Genomic DNA, 26,607 nt, shown 5'->3' on the forward strand with positions numbered 1-26,607 from the left:
CTAACCAAATTATGACAGTGGCCCCACTGTCAGTGCAGATATAGAACAATTATTAAACAATGCTGTGTTGGCCACAATCTTGTTACAATAATTCTCATGGATGTAAGAGAAGAAAACAAAAGTAGGTTCACAAATTTCAACTACAGCCTGTAACAATCCATCTGAAAAGAAGACATTCCAATAAATTATCAAATTAATTTTAAAAAAAAACTTACTGACAGCACTGCTTATAAGACATGAGCCCATTTTTCCAATATGGTGACTCAAGCTCATAACAGTAAGATATGTTCCAAGTTAGGCATGATGACAAGTGCCAGGGGATACCACATTCAAGAGGGTGACTGCAAGAGGATCATGAGCTCAAAGCCAGCCCAGGACATACAGTGAGACCTTGTCTTAAAAATAAAATGAAAGGTTTTAAAAACACTTATTTTTTTTAATAAACAATGTCTGTTTAAGCCATCAGAAGATCCACCATGTAGGAAAAAGACTTTCTTTCTATAGTGAATATCCTCAAATCTTTACAAAGTCATCTTTCTATTAGAACAATCAATATGCTGGGCTGATCAGTGTCCAGAGATCAATGTGTGCCACTACAAAGAAGGCCTTCTATTTGTGGTCCAGAGCTACATGGGCTTAGGTCACCACATGATTAAGTCTACAATCAATTAAGGAGTAGGGACAAGAAAGCCTTCCTCAATTTTTTTATTAATTCCTCCAAGACCAAGAAAAAAAAAAATCAGAGCACTGGTTCAGAAAGTCATACAGACAGAACCCTTGGCACTCAAAATTACTATATACTTCTTCATGTGATTTATTTGGCCAAAAGACAAAGACTTCTGGAGTAATTTGTATCTTAGTTCAGGGAAAGATGCAGAAATACTACCAACTCTACTTTCATGACACCATACATTCTGCTATTTTCCATTATGGACAGCTTTATCTTTATTTTTTTTCTTCTCTCCTTCCCTCTCCCCTTTCAATTTCTTTCACACTCGCCTTCCTTCCCCCCTACCCCCGCCTTCTCTCACAGGGTCTCATTCCATAGCACAGGCTATGCTGGATTCATTATATATACCAGACTGACCTTGAACTCATGGAAGTCACCTGCTTTAGCTTCACAAATGCTCATTTTTTTAAAGAAAAACTAGGATAATAAGGGACAAGAAATGATATTGTATAAAGAAAAGTTCTCAATACTACCATGAGGCCAACAAAAATTATAAGAAAAATTCAATATGTTCCAAGTGGTTCCCAGTCTGTCAATGTTCTACTAAATAAATCCTGAAGCTAGTTACAAGAAAAAAAAAGTCAGCCTAATGTATGAAAGCTTTCTGACAAACATAAACGACTAAACAGAATTATATTCCCACTGACAAATGGGGGGACACACTAAAAGCAAATTGGGGTGTTAGAGAGGTAACTCAAGTATGGGTGCAAGCTTGGACTTTAGAGACATTTGTTACTGAAATTCTGTAATTATAACTCTCTGTGAAGGACTTCATATGTATTAATCACAATTACTAAAACTCAAAGCCGACTTCTTGGGAAGATGGCAAAGTGCTCCAAATATGAAGTGCCCTCATTTGATGACTACACACCACATATATGGAACATCACACAGTAAGTACCCTGTAAGGATGTGCAAACTCTTGAAGAAGAAAAAGAAAAAAAAAAAAAAAACTTCCTCTCTACTTCTCAAAATGAATTAAAAGAAAAAATTCAGAGATAAAAGCCTCATTTAAGTTAATAATATCAATGGATCTATCAAGCAGAAGTAACACATGGACCAAACAAAGAACTTGACAGCATTGCTCTTTTCATCGTAAGAACAGCACCACATTAAGGGAAGCGAAATTCAAAGACACCATGCTAATCCCCCAACCCAGAGGAACAAGTACCATCTCTGCAGAAAGCACCTCTCTTCCTAGTCTAATGGTGAGGGCAGTGAAGGGAAAATACAAAGCCCCACCCATGTTAGGACAAGCAAACCGAATTAACTCAGTGGGTCACCAAAAAAAAAGAGAGAGAGAGATGAGCTTAGGAGGCTAAGTAGTTGGGAAGAAGAGTTTCAGTACCATCAGGAGAGGGACAAGAGTAAGTAATGGGGATAGTAAATGTGATCAAAATACATTACAAGCATACAAAATTGTACAAAAGAAATTTCCACCACTACCGCCCCACCAACAGCAAGGCTGTTTGGAACAATATCTCACCAAATAGCTGTCTTACCTAACAAAGAAAAAACAACTGGAATTCATTGGAAAACAAAGCAAAATAAACAGGCAAATTTCATACACTTACATAGCCAATGTCAGAGCCCTCCCTTCACCCTACCCAGAAGATGGCTGAAATAAAATATATATCATGATCTTCCAGTACTCCTATTTAAGTGATACAAGAAAGATACAAACAGACCCAACACAAATATATAAAGAGGTCCATGAGATTCCACCCACACTGTTTTTAGGCAAATAGTAAGGCTAGAGACAAAATCTGAACCATTCCTTAACAAAAGAAAATAAAAATAAATCCTAAAGACAAGGCACAGAACCTGCAAAGGAAAAGGGGAAGAACACATGGAAAATTTCCTCTAGGAAACCAAAGGAAAAAATATTAACTGGAATTTGTCTGTATTATATTAAAGAAATCTAAGAAAATGTGTACTGCTGAGATAGAACACTAAAAACAGAAGGTGAAACAAAAGCTATCAGAGGTAAGAAAGGAAATAAAAAGAAAAAAAAAAAAACACTGTCAGTACATAAAGACAAACCTGAAGCATCAGAAAGCTGTAACAACCCTAAATTCATCACCAGCACTGGTTACTTGCATTCCAAAGAGCCGTGCAGGCAAGAGATGTGAGCAAACCACTCAGGAAAGGAGTGGAGGTGAAGCACTTAGAAAGAGGTTGACAGCTTTGGTAGAAGAACAACAAAAATCCCATTATGAATGACCACTGTGCCTAAAGAAAATTTATGCAGAATTTTTTAAAAAGCATAAATTGAAGAGAGTTCTTGACATGTATAAATAAATATGCAGATGGAATTGGATTCCAAGTGTTTCAAGACAAATAATGAAGAATATAAACAGTGAAGATGTGCTGAGGTTGTAAATCTTCCTTATTATAGAAATAAGCATACACACAAACCAACAGGTAAATGATAAAGAAAAAACATGCAGGCTAGCTCACCAATTCTGGCTGTTAAACAATGGAGAGACATATACAGGGAGGGAAACAATGTGGCTAGGAAAGAGTACTGTAAGCTTTCTATACCCAAGCTATTTAGGGTCAGTTTCTCAATTACACTCAAGAACTCAGGAGATATTTCATCCATGGACTCTATAATAATAATCTATCTGAAGCCAAGTATGGTGGCACACACCTTTAATGCCAGCACTTGGGAGGCTGAAGTAGGAAGACTGCCAGTAGTTCATGGCTAGCCTAGGACTACCAAGTAAGTTTCCAGGCCAGCCTGGAGTGAGACCCTGCCTCAAAAACAAAAATCAGGCTGGAGAGATGGCTTAGTGGTTAAGGCACTTGCCTACAAAGCCAAAAGGACCCAGGTTCAATTCCCCCAGGACCCACATAAGCCAGATGTACAAGGTGGCACATGTGTCTGGAGTTTGTTTGCAGTGGTTAGGGCCTGGTGCACCCATTCTCTCCATTTCTCTCTCTCTCTCTCTCTCTCTCTCTCTCTCTCTCTCTCTCTCTCTCATAAATAAATAAATAATAAAAAGGTTTGAATGACTTGGGAATTAAAAAAAAATTTATCTGATGGCTAGGCATGTAGCTCAGTGGTATGCCTGTGCAGCAGGTATAAAACCATGAGGAGAGGGAGGAGGGAAAATAGGAGGAGGAAGAACAGAATGAAGGAAGAAGATGGAAAATAAACTCTAAGATTATAATACAACCAATGTTCCAAGTGAAGAAAACAAGCAGTTAAAGAAATTAAAAGAAGGGATAGTAAATAATGAGCATTTCTTTAAACAGAATTAATGCTAAATGAACACACACACACTAAATTTTCTGAAAAAAAAATCTAAGTAAAGAGCAATATATGGGCTGGAGAGATGGCTTAGTGGTTAAGCACATGCCTGTGAAGCCTAAGGACCCCGGTTCGAGGCTCAATTCCCCAGGACCCACGTTAGCCAGATGCACAAGGGGGCGCATGAGTCTGGAGTTCGTTTGCAGTGGCTGGAAGCCCTGGCACGCCCATTCTCTCTCTCTCTCTCTCTCTCTCTCTCTCTCTCTCTCTCTCTCTCTCTCTGCCTCTTTCTCTCTGTCTGTTGCTGTCAAATAAATAAATAAACAAAAAAATTTAAAAAATAAAAAAAGAATTCCTTTAAAAAAAAGAGCAATATATATCCTAATACTTGAATAAAGTTCTTTAGACTTAAAATGATTCCTGTGCTCACCTGGGTGTTCAATATGAAGTTCCAAGAATTAAGAGTTTGGGGATGAGGAGATAGCTCAGTGGCTAAACCATTCTCCAATCAAATGAGTTCAAATCCCACTTACAAACGCAAAGCTGTGATGGGCTTCTGTAATCCCAGCACTGTGACAAAAAGATGGGCAGTGTAGACAGAATTCCCTGCAGCTCAAAGTAAATGCAGTAAAGAACATAAAATGAGACCAAGAGAAATGGTGCCTCAAACAAAGTGGCATGGTTGGAGGACAAGCTGCTGCAGAACAAAGAAGGAAGATGTGTTTGAATAGTTAGAAAGCTGTTGCTGAGGGCAAGAACAGAAGAACAGAGGAAACACAGATTGAAATGATGAACATGAAAAGGAACTCTCATTCTTTCTGACACAGCTATCATTATCATTATCATTATTAAGGTAATTTCAGTTGTTCTACCTTTAGCCACTCAAGGACCATCCATAATGCTTAGGCACAGACCTCAGAAAAATGTCCTCAGCCATTCACAGTTTTCTGTGAATTTTATCACACTATATTCACTGCTGTCAGAAAAGAATAATAAAACATGTGAAAATTAAAATGTGTTAATGTTATTAGCACTAAGATTCAGAGAATTATTTTAAAGACATGTGTTTATAACAGGAAAATTAAAGTGTGTAAGATGGAAATAAAATACCAAAGGAAGTAGAACACAGAATATACAATCAGGAATCAGTAAATTATGTTCAGAATGTCTGTTATTTTATTTTTTAATGGTTTTATTTTATTTTATTTTATTTACTTGAGAGAGAGAAAGACAAACAGAGAGACAATGGGTGTACCAGGGCCTCCAGCCACCACCAATGAACTCCAGATGCATGTGCTACCTTATGCATCTGAGTTACATGGGTAGTGAGCAAAGAGGTTTTGCAGGCAAGAATCTTAACCACTAAGCCATCTCTCCAGCCCCCAGAATGTCTGTTTTTAATAAATAACTTTTGTTTGAACATAGCCACACCCACTCATTAGCAAAGTGTTTATTACTGAATTGAGTAATTCCAATCCTATATATTATCTGACTATAAATTAAAAACCTTGACTATTACTGAGATAGGTAAGTTTCCCACCATATGTGGAAGTGACAATTTCTTCCCTGCAGCTGATAGGCTGAGGAAAAGAAACTTAAAATAGTGCTACTAAAATTCAATAGGGTACCAAAATAATAAAGTTAAAAGTAGAGTGCACACCTACTCAAATTATTATAATGAAAACTCCAATATAAACCAAACAACCAAACGAAAGAAGCAAAGGAAGAAAGAAAGGAAGGATTGAAAGAGAAAACATGAAAAAATAACCAAAGACATAATTCTAATGTAAAAGAACGTTTGTATTACATGTCAACAAGTGTAAATGAAATAACCTCAACTAAAAAAAGAACTCTCAACTCAAACTGAGATTTTAAAAAATACTGGGAGAACACCAACAACAAAGATGTTAACAATAGTGGAAATAAATGAGAGGCCTATAACAGCCAAATGAAAACAAAAGAATATTAGTACCCAATAAAACTAAATTTAAAACACTGCATTATATTGAAATAAAATTTCAATTCTCGTGGGCATTTTTATGTACTTCAAAATAGAACACTTACATATATGAAAAGCAAAGATTTCTGGGAGTGGTCATTTTTCTAGGAGGGAGAAAGCATGGGAAGGCGGAGGGTTTAGCAACAGTGGGAAAAATAAGGGAAGGAAATGAGGGTGATATGATCAAAATAAATTGTATACAAGTATAAAATTGCCAAAAAAGATAAACTGACATATTCCTGAAAGTGACATATTTTTAAAACAAATATTAAACTAGATCTATGAAAAGCATTTCCAGAAATAGGAAAAATTGCTACAAATACTTTACTGATAGAAGACTTCAGCAACTTCTCAGTACTGGGCAGATTCACACACAATGTAAACGGGTAGATTGGCAATAAATGCAATAAGTTAAATATTACATATATTTTTATTATACATGTATGTACATTATTTTGTATCCACCGAACAAAAATTAACAGTAATTTCTAAAGTAAAAACAAAGACCATATTCTGTCAAAAATGACGCAAAGCTAGAAATAAATAAGTCAATAAAGATAAACATTTGGAAAAATTTAAATTACACTAACCTTGTTTCAAAAATAAAAAACAGGGCTGGAGAGATGGCTTAGCAGTTAAGATACTTGCCTGAGAAGCCTACGGAATCAGGTTCAATTCCCCAGGACCCACATAAGCCAGATGCACAAAGTGGCACATGTGTCTGGAGTTCGTTTGCAGTGGCCGGAGGTCCTGGCATGCCCATTCTTTCTCTCTCTCATTATCTGCCTCTTTTGCTCTCTCAAATAAATAAATATAAAGTAAAAATAAAAGGGTCTGGAAAGAAGCCTAATGACCCCAGTTCAAGGCTCGATTCCCCAAGACCCACATAAGCCAGATGCACAAGGAGATGTATGCATTCATTTGCAGTCACTGGAGGCCCTGGTGTGACCATGTTTCTTTCTCTCTCCCTCCCACCCCCTCTCTCTCTGCCTCTTTCTCTGTCTGTCAATCTCAAATAAATAAATATTTCAAAAAGGGAAAATAAAAAATGTGCCTATGCCTATAATCCTAGCATTTAAGAGGCTGAGTCGGTCATCCCGAGCTAGAGTGAGACTCTACCTCAAAAAAAAAAAACTTTTTCTGCTCAGTATGATTTTGCATATAACCAAGCCCATCATATTATCATATTAGTCCCCGCCCCCCTTGGAGCTTTTAGTTTAGAGTACCTCTCCTTTGAGAAATGATAAAAATTTTAAAGTCCTAGAAATTATATAGTTAATAATGTTAAAGCTTAGAGAGATTTTTTTCCACGAGTGTGTATGTGTGTTGTATGCACATGCATATGACTCTGCAGTGCCTCATGCACTCACTCTCTTGCTGAGGGTGAAGGGTCTGCCTTGTAATGGGCAGAGCCAAATATCAGGTGCCCTGCTTCACCATTATTCCATCTTGTTCTTATTTAAACCAGAATCTTTTACTGACCCTGGAGCTTACTAATTTTTCCACAAGCACCATGTCTCTGCTTCCCTATGGAACTGGTGTTACAGATGTGTGTACCTGACAGGTTTTTATGTCAGTTCAGAAGATCAAGCTAAATTCAAGAAGTTTCTCAGGCCTCCTCAGCCCTTCATGCTTGCAAAAGTAGTCACTAAACACTGGGCTATCCCTCTAGCCCGTAAAGCGATTTTATTTTTTTGAGGTAGTGTCTCACTTTAGCCCAGGCTGACCCGGAACTCACTTTGTAATATAACAGGATGGCCTCATATTCCCAACTATCCTCCTACCTTTCTCTCACAAATGTTGGGGTTAAAGGTGTTCACTACCATGCCTGGCTTAATTAAAGTGATTTTTAATAGCCTAATTTAAATAACTGAGATGACTTTCAGGTTTATATTTTGAAAATATGTTTTAAGTTTTTGTTAGTATATTTTGTAGGCGATCTAGAAAATACAAAGATTATATAACAGAAACCAGTTCAATCAAATGCAAATCAGAGTAAGATAGATCATTTCAATACCTATCATACTGACATACTCTAGTGATGGCCAAAACAGTCTGCCACAATGACTGCAGGTGGGAAAGTAAACCAATGTTTATCTTCCTCAAAGGTAGTGTGCTAGTATATATCAAAATTTTAAATAAATCTACCACTTGCTGACAACCCAACTCTAAGATATTTACCTGAAGGAGAGATCATTCAAGTGTACAACAAATATGTATCCCTGCAATGATCACTGATTTTAATTTTTTCTTAGAAGAATCAAAGTAACATTTCATCATGGCTCTGTGGATAAAGCACTTGCCACACAACTCTGAGCACCACAGTTAGGATCCTCAGACCATCACACAAGAGCAAGAAGCTGTGGTAGAAACTATAATCCCTGAGAAGGGAGGTGGAGACAGAATTTCCCAGAAACTCAGAACAGAGCAGAGACCCATAATAAGAGACTGACTCAAAATGGAGGTGAATGCGAGGACAGACCTGAAAGTTGTCCTGTGACCTCCACATGCACCCACAGTCAAACACATAAACCCTAGACACACACACCACACAATGTCATTAAAAATCCTCCAGTATTAACTGTGGTACACTAGAGCTTCTATTACTCGTGGAAACTAACCAAATCACACTCTATACAATTCACAATGCCCTGAAGTGGGGGAGGAGAGGATCTGGGTAGCGTAAGTGCCTAGCATGGCCAGACCCTGGGTTCAATAATGACCATATACACACACATATACCAGTATAAAAAGCTGTAACAACATGAAAAATATGTATAAATAGGACAAGATATCCACCTTGAATTTACTGCTGAACGAAAAAGCCAATTATAGGGCTGGAGAGATGGCTCAATGGTTAAGGCACTTGCCTGCAAAGACTAAGGATCCAAGTTAGATTCCCTGGTACCCACATAAAGCCAGATGTACAAGGTGGCACATGCATCTGGAGTTTGTTTGCAATGGCTAGAGGCCCTGGCCGTTGGCTAAGATCTAGTTATTCTCTCTCCTCCCTCTCTCTCTTTATTCTCTCTCAAATAAATAAAATATTTAAAAATAAAAAGCCAATGATATTCAGAACAGATATATAACAGTGCAAATAGCAATTACTTCAATTTCATGTTCAAAGAAGCAGACAGTGATAGGCAGAATATTACATTTAATCTTATTATATCCATGTCAGTGGTTTTCAAATCTGGTTTTCATGGAGTATCTAAGGCACATTAACATTATTCATTTTAAAGCAAAATAGCAAAAGATCAACATATTTGACTTAACAATAATATAAAAGCTTCTATTCTGAATAACCAAGCAAAAGAAAAGAAAAGCAGACATGGTTAATTGTAATAAGCGTGACCAAAAATGCATAATTTTATCTGGATGCCTGGAACTCACTAATAGGCAAAAAGAAATGAAAGGACAACTCACAAAACAAGAAAAACAAAACATGGGGAAATGATCATTTTCAATAGTAATTAAGTAAATGCAAATTTTCAAAATTACATAGCATTTTCTGCCTATAAATGTATGAATACTCACATAATATTTATTACTCATGATACTGTAAATACGTAAAAATCTATTTTGAGAATATGTAATAAAGAATTCACAAGTTTTCATATTCTCTGACCAGAACTGACATGTGTATGAAACTATCCTAATAAAACTATGCCTGCGTTTAAAAAGTTATCTATCGGGCTGGAGAGATGGCTTAGCGGTTAAGCGCTTGCCTATGAAGCCTAAGGACCCTGGTTCGAGGCTCGGTTCCCCAAGTCCCACGTTAGCCAGATGCACAAGGGGTTGCACACATCTGGAGTTCGTTTGCAGAGGCTGGAAGCCCTGGCGCGCCCATTCTCTCTCTCTCCCTCTATCTGTCTTTCTCTCTGTGTCTATCGCTCTCAAATAAATAAATAAATAATTTTAAAAAAAAAAAAGAATGGTGGCAGCTTCCTTTGTTTAAAAAAAAAAAAGGTTATCTATCAAGAACTTCATCACAGTACTATTTTTTAAAAAGGAAACATTTAAATATCTACATGTTAACAGGCTAGAGAGATGGCTTAGCAGTTAAGTGCTTGCCTGTGAAGCCTAAGGACACTGGCTCAAGGCTCGATTCCCCAGGACCCACATAAGCCAGATGTACAAGGTGGTGCATGCATCTGGATTCCATTTGCAGTGGCTGGAGGCCCTGGCACACCTATTCTCTTTCTACTGCCTCTTTCTCTCTCTGTCTGCTTGTCGCTCTCAAATAAATAAATTAAATAAATAAAACTTTAAAAAATAAATCTACATGTTAAAAGAAGAATTTAGCTGGGCATGGTGGCACACGCCTTTAATCCCAGTACTCGGGAAGCAGAGATAGGAGGATTACCATGAGTTCAAGGCCACCCTGAGACTACATAGTGAATTCCAGGTCAGCCTGAGCTACAGTGAGACCCTACCTTGAAAAACCAAAATAATTAATTAATTTAAAAATAATAATTGGGCTGGAGAGATGGCTTAGCGGTTAAGCACTTGCCTGTGAAGCCTAAGGACCCTGGTTCAAGGCTCGATTCCCCAGGACCCACGTTAGCCAGATGCACAAGGGGGCGCACGCATCTGGAGTTCGTTTGCAGTGGCTGGAGGCCCTGGAGCACCCATTCTCTCTCTCTCTCTCTCTCTCTCTCCTTCTCTCTGTCTGTCGCTCTCAAATAAATAAATATGACAAAAAAAAATTTTTTAAATAATAATAACTGCTGTGCATGGTGACATATGCCCTTAATCCCAGCACCCAGGAGGCAGAAGTAGGAGGATTGCCGTGAGATGACATAGTGAATTCCAGATCAGCCTAAACTAGAGGATGACCCTACCTCAAAAAACTAATAATAATAATTGAATAAACAAATTAGTATGTTTTCCCTGAGCAAAACATTCTATATCTACTTCAGATGTTATATGTGAACTCTCTAAAGCCACACAGATGGTTACAGTAGTGTCAAATTGTACAACATGATCACACCTCCACAAGAAACACAGGAAAAGAAAATAGAATAAAAAGAAATAGTACCCAGAAAAACATCTTGTTTCTTTAGTTTGGCAATTTGAATATACATTTAAGAATTAATTTTAATACCTTCTTTCAAACTTTGTGCAAAAGTTTGCACTGTTTGTGTAATTCCAGTATTACTAAAAAACAAGACAGAAAATAATATAATTAAATAGAATAGACTGTCATTTAGAAACTACCATGAGGGGTTGGGGAGATGGCTTAGCAGTTAAGGAACTTGCCTGTGAAGCCTAAGGACTCAGGTTTGATTCCCCAGGACTCACGTAAGCCGGATGCACAAGGTGGCACAAGCATCTGGAGTTCATTTGCAGTGGCTGGAGGTCTTGGCACTCCCACACGCTCTCTCTCTCCCTCTCTCTCTCTCTCTCTTGCTCTCAAACAAGTAAATAAATAAAATATTTTAAAAGATAAATAAAAATAAAAATAAAATCTACCTTGAAATAATATGAAGTATCTCTTAAAAATGTAAGAAAATTCTCAAGTGGAAAAAAATAGTTCTTGACTAAAACTTGGACTGTATATTTAATGTAATCATTTTCTTATTGTTAAACTCTTAAGGCTTTTTAAGCAAGACTACCACCTGAGGATATATCTCAAGTACTCTTCTCATTCCAAAAAAGAATAAAAATCTATATAAATTGAGGCTAAAAGCTATCTGAGAAAGAATTAGATAAAATATCACTTTGTGACCTCATGACTTGGGACTAGGGGTACACAACACGTTAATTAATTAATTCTGAGAAGGATATATTATAACTTATAATTCACAGATATACTCCAGAGATTTAGAAAAAAAACCCTCAAGAAGAACCTCCATTCCCATAAGTAAGCACTGCACAAAGTGGAAAGCCCCACAGAAAATGTGTTTCTCAAAGGGCAAAGCTGGCAATTTTTATGAAAATATATGGAGTCAAAATTTCTCTACAGAAGTATATCTGAAGTCCTATAATTTCCTGTAAAAAAAAAAATGCAGCCAGGTGGGGTAGTACATGCCTTTAATCCCAGCCCTTGGGAGGAAGAAGTGAGAGGATCACTGAGTTCAAGACAAGCCTGAGAACTACAGAATGAGTTCCATGTCAGCCTGTGCCAGACTGAGACCCTACCTGGGTGGGGGGGGGGGGGCGGGGGTGAGCAACTGTGTCAAGAATTAAATGGGTAACAAAATACAAACTATACATTAGAAATTAATAAAGTAATATATAAGTATCTTCTCCCACAGAAGATGGGAAATGTATGGGACTTATGAATATAAGAAGCAATATGTGTGACATTATTATTTCCAATGCAGATGAGGGAACATCTTCAATGATTTGAGGTGTATTAAGAGACAAGCATGTTCAGTCCTTGGATACAAGAGCTCCTTCCCTTCTACTTTACAGTGGAGCCAAGAATGTATGAGAAAGAACCAGGGTTTGGCAATTCATTAGTTCTAGGACTATCAGAAAGTAGAAATAAAATTAGAGACTGATTTCAAGTACCTTTGTGTTTTGGCACTCTTTAGTTCTTCCCTCAAATTACTCAAAATTACTCACATTTTTATAAAATATATTTTCCCACATTTTTAGGTCAAGAAATCCTCAAGTTGATATTGTGGATAATGCACCATTTTAAATGCTGGTTGCAATTAGAAATAGGCAATAATGGGCTAGAGAGATGGCTCCATGGTTACAGCTTCCTTGCTTACAAAACCTGATGGCTCAGGTTCGAGTCCCCAGTACTAACATAAAGCCAAGTGGCACATAAATCCGAAGTTCATTTGCAGTGGCAGGAGTCCCTGGCATGCCTAAATACTCACTTACTCTCTCTCTCTCTCTCCCTTTTTCCCTCTCTCTCTCTCTCTCTCTCTCTCTCTCTGAAATAAGTAAAAAATATTTTTGAAAAAGGAAACACGCAATAACACTCTTAAAATGTTAAGGAAAAGGGGCAGAGAGATGGCTCGATGGATTAAGTACAAATTCAGATTCCACAGAACCCACAGAGGAAGCTGGACGCTATAGGGTGCCTATGGTTAGATGGCAGGCAGAAACAGGAGAATCTCCTGGAAGCTCACATGCCACCTAGCCTGGCAAGTGCATAAAGGATAAGGGACCTGCCCTCAAACAATGTTGAAGACAAGGACCAACACCTACAGTTGTCCTTTGACTCCCCCAAAGGTGCTATGACACATGCACATCCACAAACACACGCCACTGCTGCTGCTGTCACCACCACCACAACCACCAATAAAAGAAAAATATTAGGGAAAAAGAGCTGTGGTGTAGCTCACTGGTGGGACACATGCTTAGCATATGCATGTTCACGCGTCTGTACATACATACACACACAAAAATCCTTTTCACAGTCTATGCTAACAAGGCTGGGGTGCCACTCAGTTGGTAAAGTACATACAGAAAGCCCTAAGCTCAAGCCCAACATTGCATAAAACTCATTCTGGTGGTGTACACCGATACTCCCAGGTCAGAAACTGAAGGCAGGAGAACAGGGAATTCAAGGTCATTTTACCCTACAGAGTAAGTTGGTGGCCAGCCTGGGCTTGAAGGTGATGTCCCTAATTGATAGGTCCTCTTCACAGCTAATACTTTCAGAAGTTATGTGTCGTAGTAGACAGCCCCAGCTGAGTATGAATCTATCTGGTAACAACAGCTCAGGAGACTGCTTGTCTATGTGTTGCTTTGGGCAACTGAAAGGTGTTCTATTGTCAGAGGCAAGTCAAGGAAAAGTTCTTGGACAAAATGGTCTCAAGAGACATTCTTAGAACCTATTATCAGGTAAGCAGAATTTTCAAGTCAGTAACAGATGCATTTCAATCACCTGAAACAGTTGACAGAAAGAAAAAAAAAAAAACAGAACAGGCATGTTGTAAATGTTCTTCTGAAAATGTGGACGGTTCTTTTCAAGACTCTGCTCTGCATAAACTGTGCTCATTTTATCTAACCTGCAGAAGGCTGGCTGCAACAAGCACTCTGCAGCCGACCCATGCTTCCCCTTGCTTGCTTATCTATCAACTCACTATGTGCCAGAGGAAGAGCACAGCGGGTGTTGACGATGACAACCAAGAAATGCAGTGGGGGTGGAGCAAGAGAAGGCTCTTCCTGATGGAAGCCACTGAGAAAAGGGATGGACAGCTCTCCTTCCTTTGCTTTGCTTTGCTCTACTCTCCTCTCCTCTCCTCTCCTCTCCCAGTCTGATAAGGCACCACTGAACAGCCCTAGAATCCCCACGTCTTTCCTCTGCCCTGGGACTGTTCTTTTCCCTAGCACTACCCAAGTCCAAATCTAAGATCAAGGTAAGGGAGACTCTGATGCTGATCAAATAGTAAGAAAGCATGGAGACAGGAGAAAGCAGGTCCCAGCAACACCAATGACCTGCCTGGTACCTCCTGCAGAATCAGACTCTTTTCACAGTGTTCCCCAGTCCTCAAGGAGAGACCAGCTGTTCCTTTTTTGACCAGAGCCCTTCTCCAGATGCAGATAAGGAACATAGAAAGCTGCTTTCTTTTTCTTCTTCTCTTTTACTTTTCTTTTTTCTCCCTAAAGCAGGGTCTCATTCTAGTCCAGGCTGACCTGCAACTCACTCTATAGTCCCAAGCTGGCCTGAAACTTAAGGCAATCCTCATACTCCTTTGGGACTAAAGGTGTGTGCCACCATGGCAAGTCTCACCATGACTAGCTAAGAACTCTAAGAAATTGATCTCTTCAGGTGACTCTTTTTTTATTTATTCATTTATTTTTTACACACATGTTATGTTTATGTCTGTGTGGGAGTATGCTCAATCTGTGTTATATGCACATTTGTGCAGATGAGTGTGCTCCACGCATATGTGCAGAAACAAGGAGAAATGCTGGGTGCCCCCTTTTTGCTCATCCACATTTCCTTGAGAAGTAGTTTATCTCCCTGAACCCAGAGCTGTCATTTTATACTCAGACTGGCTGACCAGCAAGCCCCAGTGATTCTCTGTTCCCCTCTTCCCATGGGACTGAGGTTACAGGGATGCGTGGCCGTGCCCAGCTGTTTACACAGGCGCTAGAGAATTGAACTTAGAATGAATCAGGCCTTCATGCTTGTGCTACAAGTGCGCTGATACACTAAGCCATCTTCCCACCCCCTTCAAGCTCCAATTAGCTGTCCTCATGCCAACTAAAGATGGTTCAGAGGCATTAAATATATTTAGAACAAAAATACATTCAAATTCTTCATCTCTGTATCCAGGCTATAGACCTTTTCCTGGGTTCAACGTAAGCCTAAAGAAAACGTGGGCACAGTGATGGAAGAAGAAGTGAACACAAATGCTCTAGCACTCACTTCTCTCTCCTGGAAAGCCCTGGAAAAGGAACCTACCAACTCTAATACAAAGCAGCCCCCCAAAGTGATCCTCTTGGGGACCTTCTTGGTGCCCCTGTCAAGGCTAACAAGTGATCACTTGGTGAAAATGGTAGAGGTGGACTCAGGGAGCAGAGATTATTTGTAGGCTAGTGGAAAGCAAGACCCAAAGCCCAGTGAAAAAAAACACAAAGAGGTGCACATCTTTAACCCCAGCACTCGGGAGGCTGAGGTAGGAGGATCACCTTGAGCCCAAGGCCACCCAGAGACTACATAGTGAATTCCAGATCAGCCTGGACCAGAGTGAGACCCTACCTCAAAAAGCCAAAACAAGAAAAAGAAAACAGAAAGAAGTAATTGGTTAGAGGAAACCAGCAAGGACTGTTTAAAAAAAAAAAAGACCCCAGCCTGCGCAAAGCAGCACCAGGAAGGACACTGGGCCTCGCCAGCTCCACCTCTGTGCCTCCCAGGATACTGCCCTTCCTGTAGGAAGCAAGAACCCCATACTGATATGACAGAAGGTTTTTGATACTATTTTCTGTAAAGACAGAGCAACTATCAGCAGCATGCCAGGCAGCAGGAGGGGAGCTCTGAGCAGATGTGCTAAAGGTCTCACGCCCAAGCCCTACTTACTGTCACTCTACCCTCAGCTTTGAACCAGCAGAGCTGCCTTCAGGACACTCAAGTCACTATGGCAGACCAGACAGAAGATGAGGCCAGTGAGAAGCCAGGCAAGGCTTCCTTGTAAAGCACATCACACCCAAGTACACGTTCTTTCGCTCCCAGACTCCCCATCCAGGAATGGACTAGGACAGAAAGTAGACAGAAGACAAAGCTGCAGAGGGATGTAGAAAAAACCCAAACTGCAGTGGCCTGCAGTGATGTCTTTGTCTAATCTCTTCATTTTATGTTTTCACCAAAAAAGCAAACTAAATAAATGAACAGAATTACCCTAAGGTTAGTCTATAGAGAAAATAATCAAGAGAAGTGGAGCAGGACTAGTGGAGGACTTGGAAAAGATACACATAACTACTTCAGAATGCACAGCCATTGGGAATGTTTCAAAAACTTCCACAAAGCCAATTTGTCATTGTTTCTAAATCAATGTATGATTTATCAATTCTCAAAAATATATCACAAAAGTCAGAGAGGTAGGAAGAGACTTAAACTCTTAAGGATCTGGCATTCTTTTAAGGCCAAACTATGAACAAGAATTAAAGTCATCCTGTATTATTAGAACAAGTCACAGGAAGTGGGTCATCTCTCTAGGACAAGAAAATTGCATTTGCCATCTGCAGAAAGAACACACAATATAATGAAGGAGCTCTTTGAAGTACAGATCCTAAGTTATCAATTCATGTGTCAAAAAGATAGCATATTTGCCTCAAAAAAAAAAAACCTGAAAAAGCATAGTCCTAAACTGGACATAGTGGCTTATGCCTGTAATTCCATCACTCAGGAAGCTGAGGTAGAAGGATCACTATGAGTCTGAGACCAGCATGGGCTAAAGAATGAGTTCTAGGTCAGCCTAGGCTACAGTGAGACTCTATATCCAAATGAAGGCGGGAGTAGGAGGGTGGGCAATAGATGGACAGACTAGGCTTCTGGGTATAGCAAAAATAAATGAAGCTGCTACAGTCCTTCCATAATCTTTATGGAAATGCAATCAGAGATGTCATTAAGACTCAAGTAACTGAGATCAGCACATTCAAACCATTGCCTCAAGATGATGTGCTACAATTGCACACATGCCAAAGCCCACAGGACCTTCCCCTTCCATCAAAAACACTGTATCCTATTTGTAAACCCAGTGGCCCATTAGATTATCCAAAACTGGCTCACTAACTCCCTGCTAGTAATCAAGAACCAATCTCATTCCCTGCCCTCTGGAAGGAACAATCATACATTCTGTTCACCAACAATATAGTTTGCTTAGAAACCAGAGTTAAGTAAAGCAAAAGAAAGTTAATCATCTCCGACATTCACAATTCCCTTTCTTTGAATGTAGTAAAGCACCCAACTTCCTCCCTCTGACCAGCTCACTGCCACATGATGTCTGAAGGAACTAGGAAGTTCTCTAAATCTGAGAGAAAGTGCAATCCAAAAAATGTGAGGACCTCCTGCTAACATTGAGGAAGATGTGATAAGAGTAAAATGAGTAGGTATAGTCATGGGGAGGAAGAAGGAGTGGGGGAGGGAAGAAGGGAAGGAGGGAAGGGAAGTGGGGGAGGGAGGAAGGGAAGGAGGGAAGGAGAGAGAGAGGGAAAAGCAAAAGGCCACAGCCTGAATCAAAGGTGGGTAAATCGTGCAACATTTCTCTATAGACAGATTCAGTCATAGAATAGTATATGGTGGTAAAGATGCTGCTGACCACACTGCTCCCCAACAGCAAAGGAAATGTACAAACACATACACATACACACACACACACACACACACACACACACACACACACACAAAATGAAAATGTTTTTAAAACATAGAAAGGAAGCAAAAGAAGTGGCAATTAATTCAGGCTTTCAGTTCTGCAAATGAAAAAAACAAAAGGCTATCTCCTAGAAATATGATGACTAAATTCTTTCTAAACATCACTCTTCACTTCCTGGAGGAGAGCCAAAAAGCCTCATTCTACCTTTTTCTTTCATTTGTACATCAACTATTGCTCTCTTCTGTGAGCTTTAAGGAATATAATGACATTAATAACATTCTATATCCCAACCATACTACATTCCATTAAACACTTCCTTGAAACTACTCTGTTTCTAAAGCAACTCAACAGTTCACAGTCCAAGATCACTTGTACAACAAATGTGCATGGACCTTTGAAATTCCAAAGGATTCTTGTGTCTATGGATTCCACCAGAACTTATGGATCCACCTCATTAGCTTTTCTACCTGAAGCATTCTCAATAATGAGTGAGAAGCAAAAAGACCCAAACTATTGCATCCTTAAAACAGAATGCCTAAACCTGGCGTAGCTGCACATGCCTTTAATCCCAGCACTCAGGAGGCAGAGGTAGGAGGATCACTATGAGTTCAAGGCCACCCTGAGACTCCATAGTGAATTCCAGGTCAGCCTGGGCTAGAGTGAGACCCTACCTCAACAAACAAAAAAAAAAAGCACAATGCCTTTTACTGTGCCCCAGTAAAAGTGGCCCCCAAACAAAAAGGAATGGAAAATGGAGAACATATGGATGAAACCACCAGGAAAAGAAAACACAAAAAAAAAATCAAGAAATTAAAATCATTTCCTCCAACTTCTCTACTTTTGTTGGGAATCCAGCTGCCCACACACCCCTTGTTACTGATAATAAAGCCGGTTGTGAAATCAGCTATGCATTGTGTGATGCTGAGATATAAAGAAGCAAGAGCCACTATCTTTACCCTCCAGGAGCTTCTAATCCAGCTAGAAGCAGCACTGATCATAGTTTCTCAGTTACAGGCTAAAAATGACCTCCTTCAAGGAAACAATGCATACTAATATAGGAGTTCAAATCCTTACAGTCAGCTGCTTTCCGCAACTGTATAAATCCCAAAGCAAGCTCCTAGATGGTCTGCAATCTAGGTACTCACCTTTAATTCAGACCTAGATGTTCTAGTTTTCTCTTTCCCTTTGCATGAAGAACCAATAAAAAAGCCAGCCTAGGAGGGCAAAAAGCCAGCCATGAAAGTTAAAAGCCAGGGCATGTCAGTACACAGGCAACAACTAAGAAACAAGACTGGAAAGCATCATACTCCTTTTGGAAAGTAAGAAATAAGTAGTGCTTTACAGAGCACATTATTGACACACAGCTGGTACTTAATATTTCATCACTGAGTCAGCACTTTGTATGTAACTATTTCTTCTTAATATATGACTGATGAGAAAATTTGAAGGAAATGTTTATTTTCCAATAATTGACAAGTATTTGTTGAATGAACGAATGAAACATCTTCATAACTACTTCTGAATAATATTAATCTTGTTCTTTGAAATTGAGCCATAAAGAAAGTAGAAATATATCTCATCAGTAAAGTACATAGCATACATGCGGCTGTAAGTTCAATCCCCAGCACAAAAAAAAGAAAGAAAATGAAGAAAAAAGAAAGAGACAGCAGAGCAGGTGGGCAGCAGCTTTAAAATCTTCTGCACGGACTTCAGAAATGATTATGAAGGTTAGCCACAGGCTGCACAGTAAATTCAGTTCACAACTGAGTATCTGTATTTATATTTTTATATGTAATACAAACTCACAACCACTTTAGACTCGTTAACCCACTGTCAGTATGTATGGGTCTTATTTCTTATTGCTCCATTAGATGAGAAATCAGACAGATTTTTATAGATCAGTAATATAACAAATCAAAGGTGATTATAGAACAACTTCCTATAATTTTACTAGTAACAGCTGCTCACACAAATAGCGTTTGGGTCTGAGAACAGCTTTCTTTCATGTTACTCCATTCGGGAGAACAAGAAAAATGTTTACTGTTTACTGTAGTCAGTTATTACAGCAATTTTAATTACCAACAATCACACATTTTACCTTGTACTGCAATTTCACGCTTCCACAAGATTTATTCTGCACCTATCTTAACAATACTTTAAAACCCTATAGAAGTTGCCTTTTGAAAAATGTCACTACCTGACTACTCAACCAGGAAATGGGACTTCAAATTTCTTGCTACAAATACTGGGATTTCTCTCAACCCAATACAGCAAGTCTTGAAAAGGCAGTCCTACCTTCTTAGGGAGAAAACAATCCCAGCCTTAAAATGGCTTCTTTCTCTTTCAAGACATTCCCTTTGAGCTCCCAGTTTACCTCCACACCACCACATCAACAAAACTACCAGCTCCACCGGGAAAAATTCCTAGGAGTGCCTGAATCAAAATCACCCATGGAAAATCAGAATGACTAACTTCTTTTCAAGTGTAAGTTTGCTTGGATCATAAAAAACAATCTTTTTTCTGCTAAGTTTAGCACATACCACACAGCCTGACTTGCAAATGCTATTACAGGTCCTTATAAATCAACTGTAATAAAAATTGTAATTATATTTATTAGGCACTTCTGACAACTGAACATAAGCAATCTCTTATAAAGTAAAGTAGGATGATTTTTTTATAAATAAAAAAAGAAGCTATCAAATTCATTTGTACTAAACAAAATGGCTACTGAACTGGTCTTCTGGTTCTCTTTTCTAAATCTACATAAAAAAAATGTTTAAATAGATTCTCAGAAGGCTTTGTTATACAATCAGAGCATCAGAGCTACAGTTCTAATTTTTATGAGAGGTGGTCCCACTTCCATCTTACTTTGGGAGTTTTATCAAAAAGCTAAGAATATATACAAACAGATGTGGATATTTAGAAACATACTCCACACTTGGAAGACAAAAGAGTATCAAAATATAAAAACCAGCTAGTCCTAATAGCAGCATCACAGACGTCGTATTTTGGTATTTTCGGAATGTTAACATTCCAAGGTCTTGAACAGCCAACCCTAACAATTGTTAAGGTTAGTTACTGCACAGAGCATACCCACCCTTCCTAGCCTCAACAACCATTCTTCTCTTAATGCTCTCTACTGAGGGGGAGATGGAACAGAGCTTGTACTCACATATTCCTAGTCTTCCAGGTCCTTTCTAGCTCTATAATTACTCAGTTTTCAGTACGAATGTATACCCCTCATAATTAAAAGGTTCCATCCTCAATTACTAAGTCTGTAATTAACCATTGTGATTAATTATTTAATTAATAATTTAATTTAATAATTAAATAATTGTATGGGTAAACCACAAAAAATGTCTGGTTGTCAATATAAAAAATTCACTTGATCGGGCTAGAGAGATAGCTTAGTGGTTAAGTGCTTCCCTGTAAAGTCTAAGGACCCTGGTTCAAGGCTTGATTCCGCAGGACCCACGAAAGCCAGCTGCACAAGCTGGCGCATGCATCTGGAATTCATTTGCAGTGGCTGGAGACTTTGTCACACACCCATTCTCTACCTCTTTCTCTGTCTGTCACTCTCAAACAAATAAATAAAAATGAAAATGAAAATGTTTAAAAAAACTCACTTGATCAATGTATCATAGGAAAAAAATACACAGCAAAAAGGTGACAGGTTTAAACTAGCGTTTATAAGATAAATACTAATCAAGACATAGAATAGCTTGTTTTTCTTTAATTTCTCATACTTTAAGCATGACCCATTTAGGCCTGGTGGTGCAAGCCCATGTTCCCAGCTATAAGGAAGGAGGATCACAAATTCAAGTCCTGCCTGGGCAACTTAGTGAGACCCTGCCTCAAACTTTAAAAGTAAACCAGAGGACTAAGAATACAGCTTAGTTGTAGAGAACTTGCCCGGCAAGTATAAGTGAGGCCCTAGGTTCAATTCCTAGTACAAAGAAAGTATGACTTCTATTACTTCCTAATGCACAGTACTTACTGCAGCATCTTTCACTAATATCTTGTACCATGGAATACATTTATTTGCTCAAGATCATAAAATTATTTCTTCAGGAAGTACGGATGACACCCTAACAGATATTGTACTAAAAGCTGAAATTTAGGAATGAACAAACATAACCATATGCTCGTAGTATGTAAGAGACTAACAACAACAACAAAAAAAAAACTTACAAGTATATATATGCAATTTGGTTCCCAAAAACAAATGCATGTATTCTTCCACTTAACATACCTAAACTTTGCCTGTTTTCAGTAGGTGGAATGCAGTCAATTAACTGGGTCTGCTAATTTGATGATTAACATCTAAAAAGTAACTATTTCAAAACCATGTAAAATAACAAGCTAATGGATAAAGGGGCATACTTTCAAGAAATTGAAAAAACTTTACAGTGAGCATCTATGAACAGAAGCTAACATTCAGGAGCACTTGTTTTAAACAGATGAAGAGAAGTCAATTAATTAAATGCTGTGGCCTACATACCACCAATACAAATAGCTAACAAATACCCCTGATATTAATTACCTAAAGAAAATACAATGTACTTGACACCTACAAAATGTTAAAAATCCAGTATGTATTTAGTCTATCTATGTAGAATACAGTTCCATGAGGTATCAAAGAAACACTAATAAAAATGAATTCAGAGACTGAATGAAAAAATATTTAAAATAATACCCTTATTGTGATAATTTTCAGGGATCATTTCTTTAAAAAATAAAATAAAATTCAAAATGCAGAATAATCTGGAAGACACTGACTTGACTGCTGAAAATCAATTAAGACAGCTCAAATTTTATTGCCACATTTATCTAGTCAGATATCCATTATTTTCCTATTGTCAACATATTATTAATATAAAAATTAATAATTACATGCACAAATGTACTTTATCCCTGCCAAACAAATCCTTTCCTAAAGTAGTGTCATGCCTTCAACTAAAACTTACTTTGAAAATAATTTCATATTGAATTTCATGTCACTACCCTTTCAGAAGCTCTGTGAACTGTGAAATAGATATATTCTGTAATCTCCTTTGGATGGGTGTTAAAATGAAGGAAGGAGCCAGAAAATTCATTCTACTCATAAAGCAGCACTAGGGGGAACCCCTACCCCAAAGCTTTCCTTGTTCAAATCAATACTCATGTCTTTGAACTCAAAACTTTTGTGAAATCAAAGCCTCCAACAGAGACATTTGCATGTAATCAAGACTATGTGAACAGTATGGGTCCTGCAGGAGGAAAATCAACACACCCAGAATGAGAGCAGTAGCCATTCTTCAGGTGTCTAGGGATCATGTTTCTGACAGAAAGCTGTATAATTCTTAAAGGGTGCTCCTGTATGTGGGTGCTAAATAAATGACAGATGTTTCTACTCTTTCTAGTCAGCCATATTTGAGGGGCTTACTTGCTCAAACATCTAATAACAGGGGAAAGTTGTCCACACAACCACGCCTTTAGCAATAACGCTAGTTTAAAGGATTTTTTTTGTCAAAAATAATTTCCAAGTTCATGTTTAAATGCACAATATGTTATTTAAATGCTCAGTATGTAATTAAGTATCTCTAAGTACATTTGCCTCTTAAGGATTTAAATCTAGTCCCTTTGACAAACCCTTAATGCAGAGCTGTGGAGAAACCCAAAGCTGTCACACTTCAGGCAAATGGGTTTGGTTGAAGAGACCTCAAATGCCCTGTTCATAGCGAAATCGAACATATAGGCTGTAAGCAAGAGAAACTATAACCCAGGTCTTAAAGCAAGTCTCTCAAAAACTATGCTTTTCCTCTTGAACATGTCCTTGGACGCTATATATTTATTCCATCTGCCTTCCCTTTTTGTTCTCAATTTTGAAAATTAAAAAAAAATTCAACCACACATTTTCTGGATAGAAAGAGAAGAATGGGGAAAGCTTCCTGCTCCGATGGCAGTTTTCTCTTACTGAGACTTAATTTCCTGAAGCCCACCTTTCATTTAGCAATTTGGGTACATGCACATTTACCTCCTAGTTAGGATTCAAAATGAAGATGTTAAATCATGGCAAGTGAGATAGCGTTTTTAACTATTGTGATCCTGATATTCTGCCCCTCTTCTAAGAGATCCAGTACGTAAGCAGTTCAGTCCCAAAGGTAACTGGCTCCTGGAGCCAGCAGATGGAATGCTCCAGATAACAAAGGAAAGGCATGCTTCTCAAATCCAAACTGACAATAATATTCTCTTCTTATAGAAATGCTTGAGAAATGTACTTATCACACACAAATAAACAGAACGCCGAGCAGACATTTTTTTCAGGCCTGTCTGCAAAGCTGTTCACTCAGCCTACCACAATAGCTCAGTTACATCAGGTAGCTTGTAAGTGAACCCTGATAGCTACGTTCTGAACATTCTCTCGGAGATAATAATCGATAAAATTCCTACTTAAGAATGGCCTTTTCTTGCTAACTTGATGTTAAAGCAGAATGTTGAGTGGTTTGTGTGTTTTTGTTGTTATTGTTGTTGCTTTGTTTGGGTTTTTTTTTTTTTTAATGAGGGAGAATTTTGCTATCCTCTTCCTTCTTTTTTTGGAGCCCCAGATTCCAAAGAGATTAAAATGTCTGTTTTAAACAAAAGGTTTCTATTTGTTTACAGGAAAGTAACTGAGAGGCCGCACTGGATTTCAGTAATAACCCTTGTGAATTCAGGCCTACAGCTGGGCGGCCGTATTAAACAAAAGATAACCCGTGGCTGTCAACAACCACACCGCACCACACACTCCTCTACCCCTCATCTTTATCCGGAAGGAATGGTGCAGCCGAGAAACACGCCTGCCACCATCCTCTGACCAGGAAACTGCTGGGGTCGCCCCTTTCAGTGGCCTAGTAGCTCCAGAACAGCATTTGGGTGGCACATTTGGGCCTGACCTCCCGCCCCGCCCTCAAGGCATAAACCCCCTTTTCTTTGGAGACACAGTCAGGGCTTTCTCATTCAGTCTCGAGTCTGTCCACCCTTCCAGCCTTTCCTCCTAACCCCAGAACACGCGGGCCTTCCCCCGCGCGCGCCGTCCCCTTGTCAGCGCTGGCGCCCCTCGGGCCGTTCCACCTCCCCACCCCGCGATCCCCGCGGGCGCCACGACCGCGACCTCACACGGCCAAACCCCTCGGCCCACCGCCCCCCCCCCAGCCGGCGCCTCGCCCCCAAAACGATCTGCTGCTATTCGGTAGATGCACCACAGATAAGGCACGGCCCTCAGCGACACGGACCGGCGCCCACCTGGACACCGGGCAGGGCAGCCCCGACCCCTCACCCGCGGGGGAGCGTGTGTCCGTGTGTACGCGCGCGCGCCCGCGCGGGTGCGGGGACCGGCCGGGCACGCGCGTGCGGAGGGCAGGGGCGAGCGGCGGGCGCCCGGGGGCGGCGGTCCCCGAGGGGCCGGAGAGGTGGGGGCAGGGGTGGGCGCAGGGGACGGCGAGGCCGGCCACACTCACCGAGCAGCAGCAGCTTGAGCTCCCGGCGCGCGTCCCGCTTGTCCCTGCGGAGCTGCCGCTCGATCTCGTCGTTGATCCGCCGGGCTTCCTTGGCCTCCTCGCTCAGGCAGCACGCCATGATGGACTCCAGAGTCATTCTTCCGAAGGGCCTCCGCTGCAGCCCGCGGCACCCTGCTCACACGCGCGCACACACTCCCGCCCGCCCGCGCTCCCCCGAGGCAGCGGCGGCCGGCTTAACGCCGCCGCCCGGGCGCGTGTCCGGGCCGAGCTCGGGGAACCGCTGGGGGACGGCGGCCAGGGCCGGGGCCACCGGGTGGGCCGGGGGCTCGGCGGAGCCGTCCGGAGAAGCGGGGCGCGCGCGCGCGCGCGCAAGGGAAAGGCCGCCGCTCAGACGCCCGAGCCTCCTGCCCCAGGAAAGGGCGGCCCGCCTCGCCCCCCGCGCCGCCGCCGCCGCCGAGGCTCCCCCGAGCAGTGCGCCCAGCGGCCAGAGCACATCCACCGGGGCGTCTCCGCAGCGAGCGAGCGACCGCCGACGGCTCCGCGCGCCCGGCGCGCCCGCTCCCCGCCGCCGCCCGACACGGCTCCCGGGCACCCTCGGCCCTGCCCGCGCCCACCGCTCGGCTCGGCTCGCGCGCAAACCCGGGGAGCCGGCCGCCGCGCGCTCGCCGCCTCCGCCTCCCCTCCTCCGCCTCCGCCTCCGCCAGACGCCCACCCCCGGCCCCGATTGCCAGGCGCGCCGCGGCTGCTCAGTGCCCGCCCTCCCCCTCGCCACACACACACATTTTCTTCTTTCTCTGAACTGGAGCACAGATCCGGGTGGAGGAGGAGCGGCGCGCGGAGGGGGGGGCGGGAGCGGGAGGAGGCGGCGCCGCCCGGCCCTCCTGCGAGGCTTTCCGGGGCTCCGGGCTGGGCCGGCCCCCTCCGGCTCCGCGGGCGCCTCCCTCTCCCGCGGGCGCAGCGGTCAGGGCCGCGTTCGGGCGGGGCGGGGCCGGGTCGCCGAAGCGCCGCGCACACTACCGGCCGAGGGCCGCGCGCGGGCGTGGCGAGGCGAGGCGCGGCGGGAATATGGCGGCCTCTCCGCGCGCCGACCTCCGGGCGCGACCCGCCGCCGCCGGCTCCGCGGCGGCCCCGCAGCCCTGGCTTCCCCGTTCCCGCTAAACACGCCTTTCGGCTAGACACGGCCTCGCGTCGCCGCCGAACCCCAGGTCGGCCTTGAAAATGGGAAAAACTGCCCTGCAAGGCACCTTCGCGGAAGGGAAGGAATTGTCACCACCTCCCGGAGGGGCTCGGGGGCGAGACTGCCCTCGGTCTCGGGATGGGCATCCAGACCCTTCCTGAAGAGCAAAATGCAGCTG

General features: G+C 41.3%; 1 protein-coding gene across 1 annotated transcript in view; it reads right to left on the reverse strand.

The window, feature by feature from the left end:
• Nucleotides 1-25,453, reverse strand: part of LOC101602870 (guanine nucleotide-binding protein G(q) subunit alpha) — a 286,062-nt gene extending 260,609 nt beyond the window's left edge. The window contains exon 1 of the mRNA XM_045146283.1: nt 25,253-25,453. Within this exon, the coding sequence (XP_045002218.1) occupies nt 25,253-25,388 (136 nt within the window). The 5' untranslated portion in view covers nt 25,389-25,453. The remainder of the gene's footprint in view (nt 1-25,252) is intronic.
• Between the last annotated feature and the right edge of the window lie 1,154 nt (nt 25,454-26,607).

Source organism: Jaculus jaculus, chromosome 1, assembly GCF_020740685.1.
Source record: "Jaculus jaculus isolate mJacJac1 chromosome 1, mJacJac1.mat.Y.cur, whole genome shotgun sequence".
Taxonomy (NCBI): Eukaryota; Metazoa; Chordata; class Mammalia; order Rodentia; family Dipodidae; genus Jaculus; species Jaculus jaculus.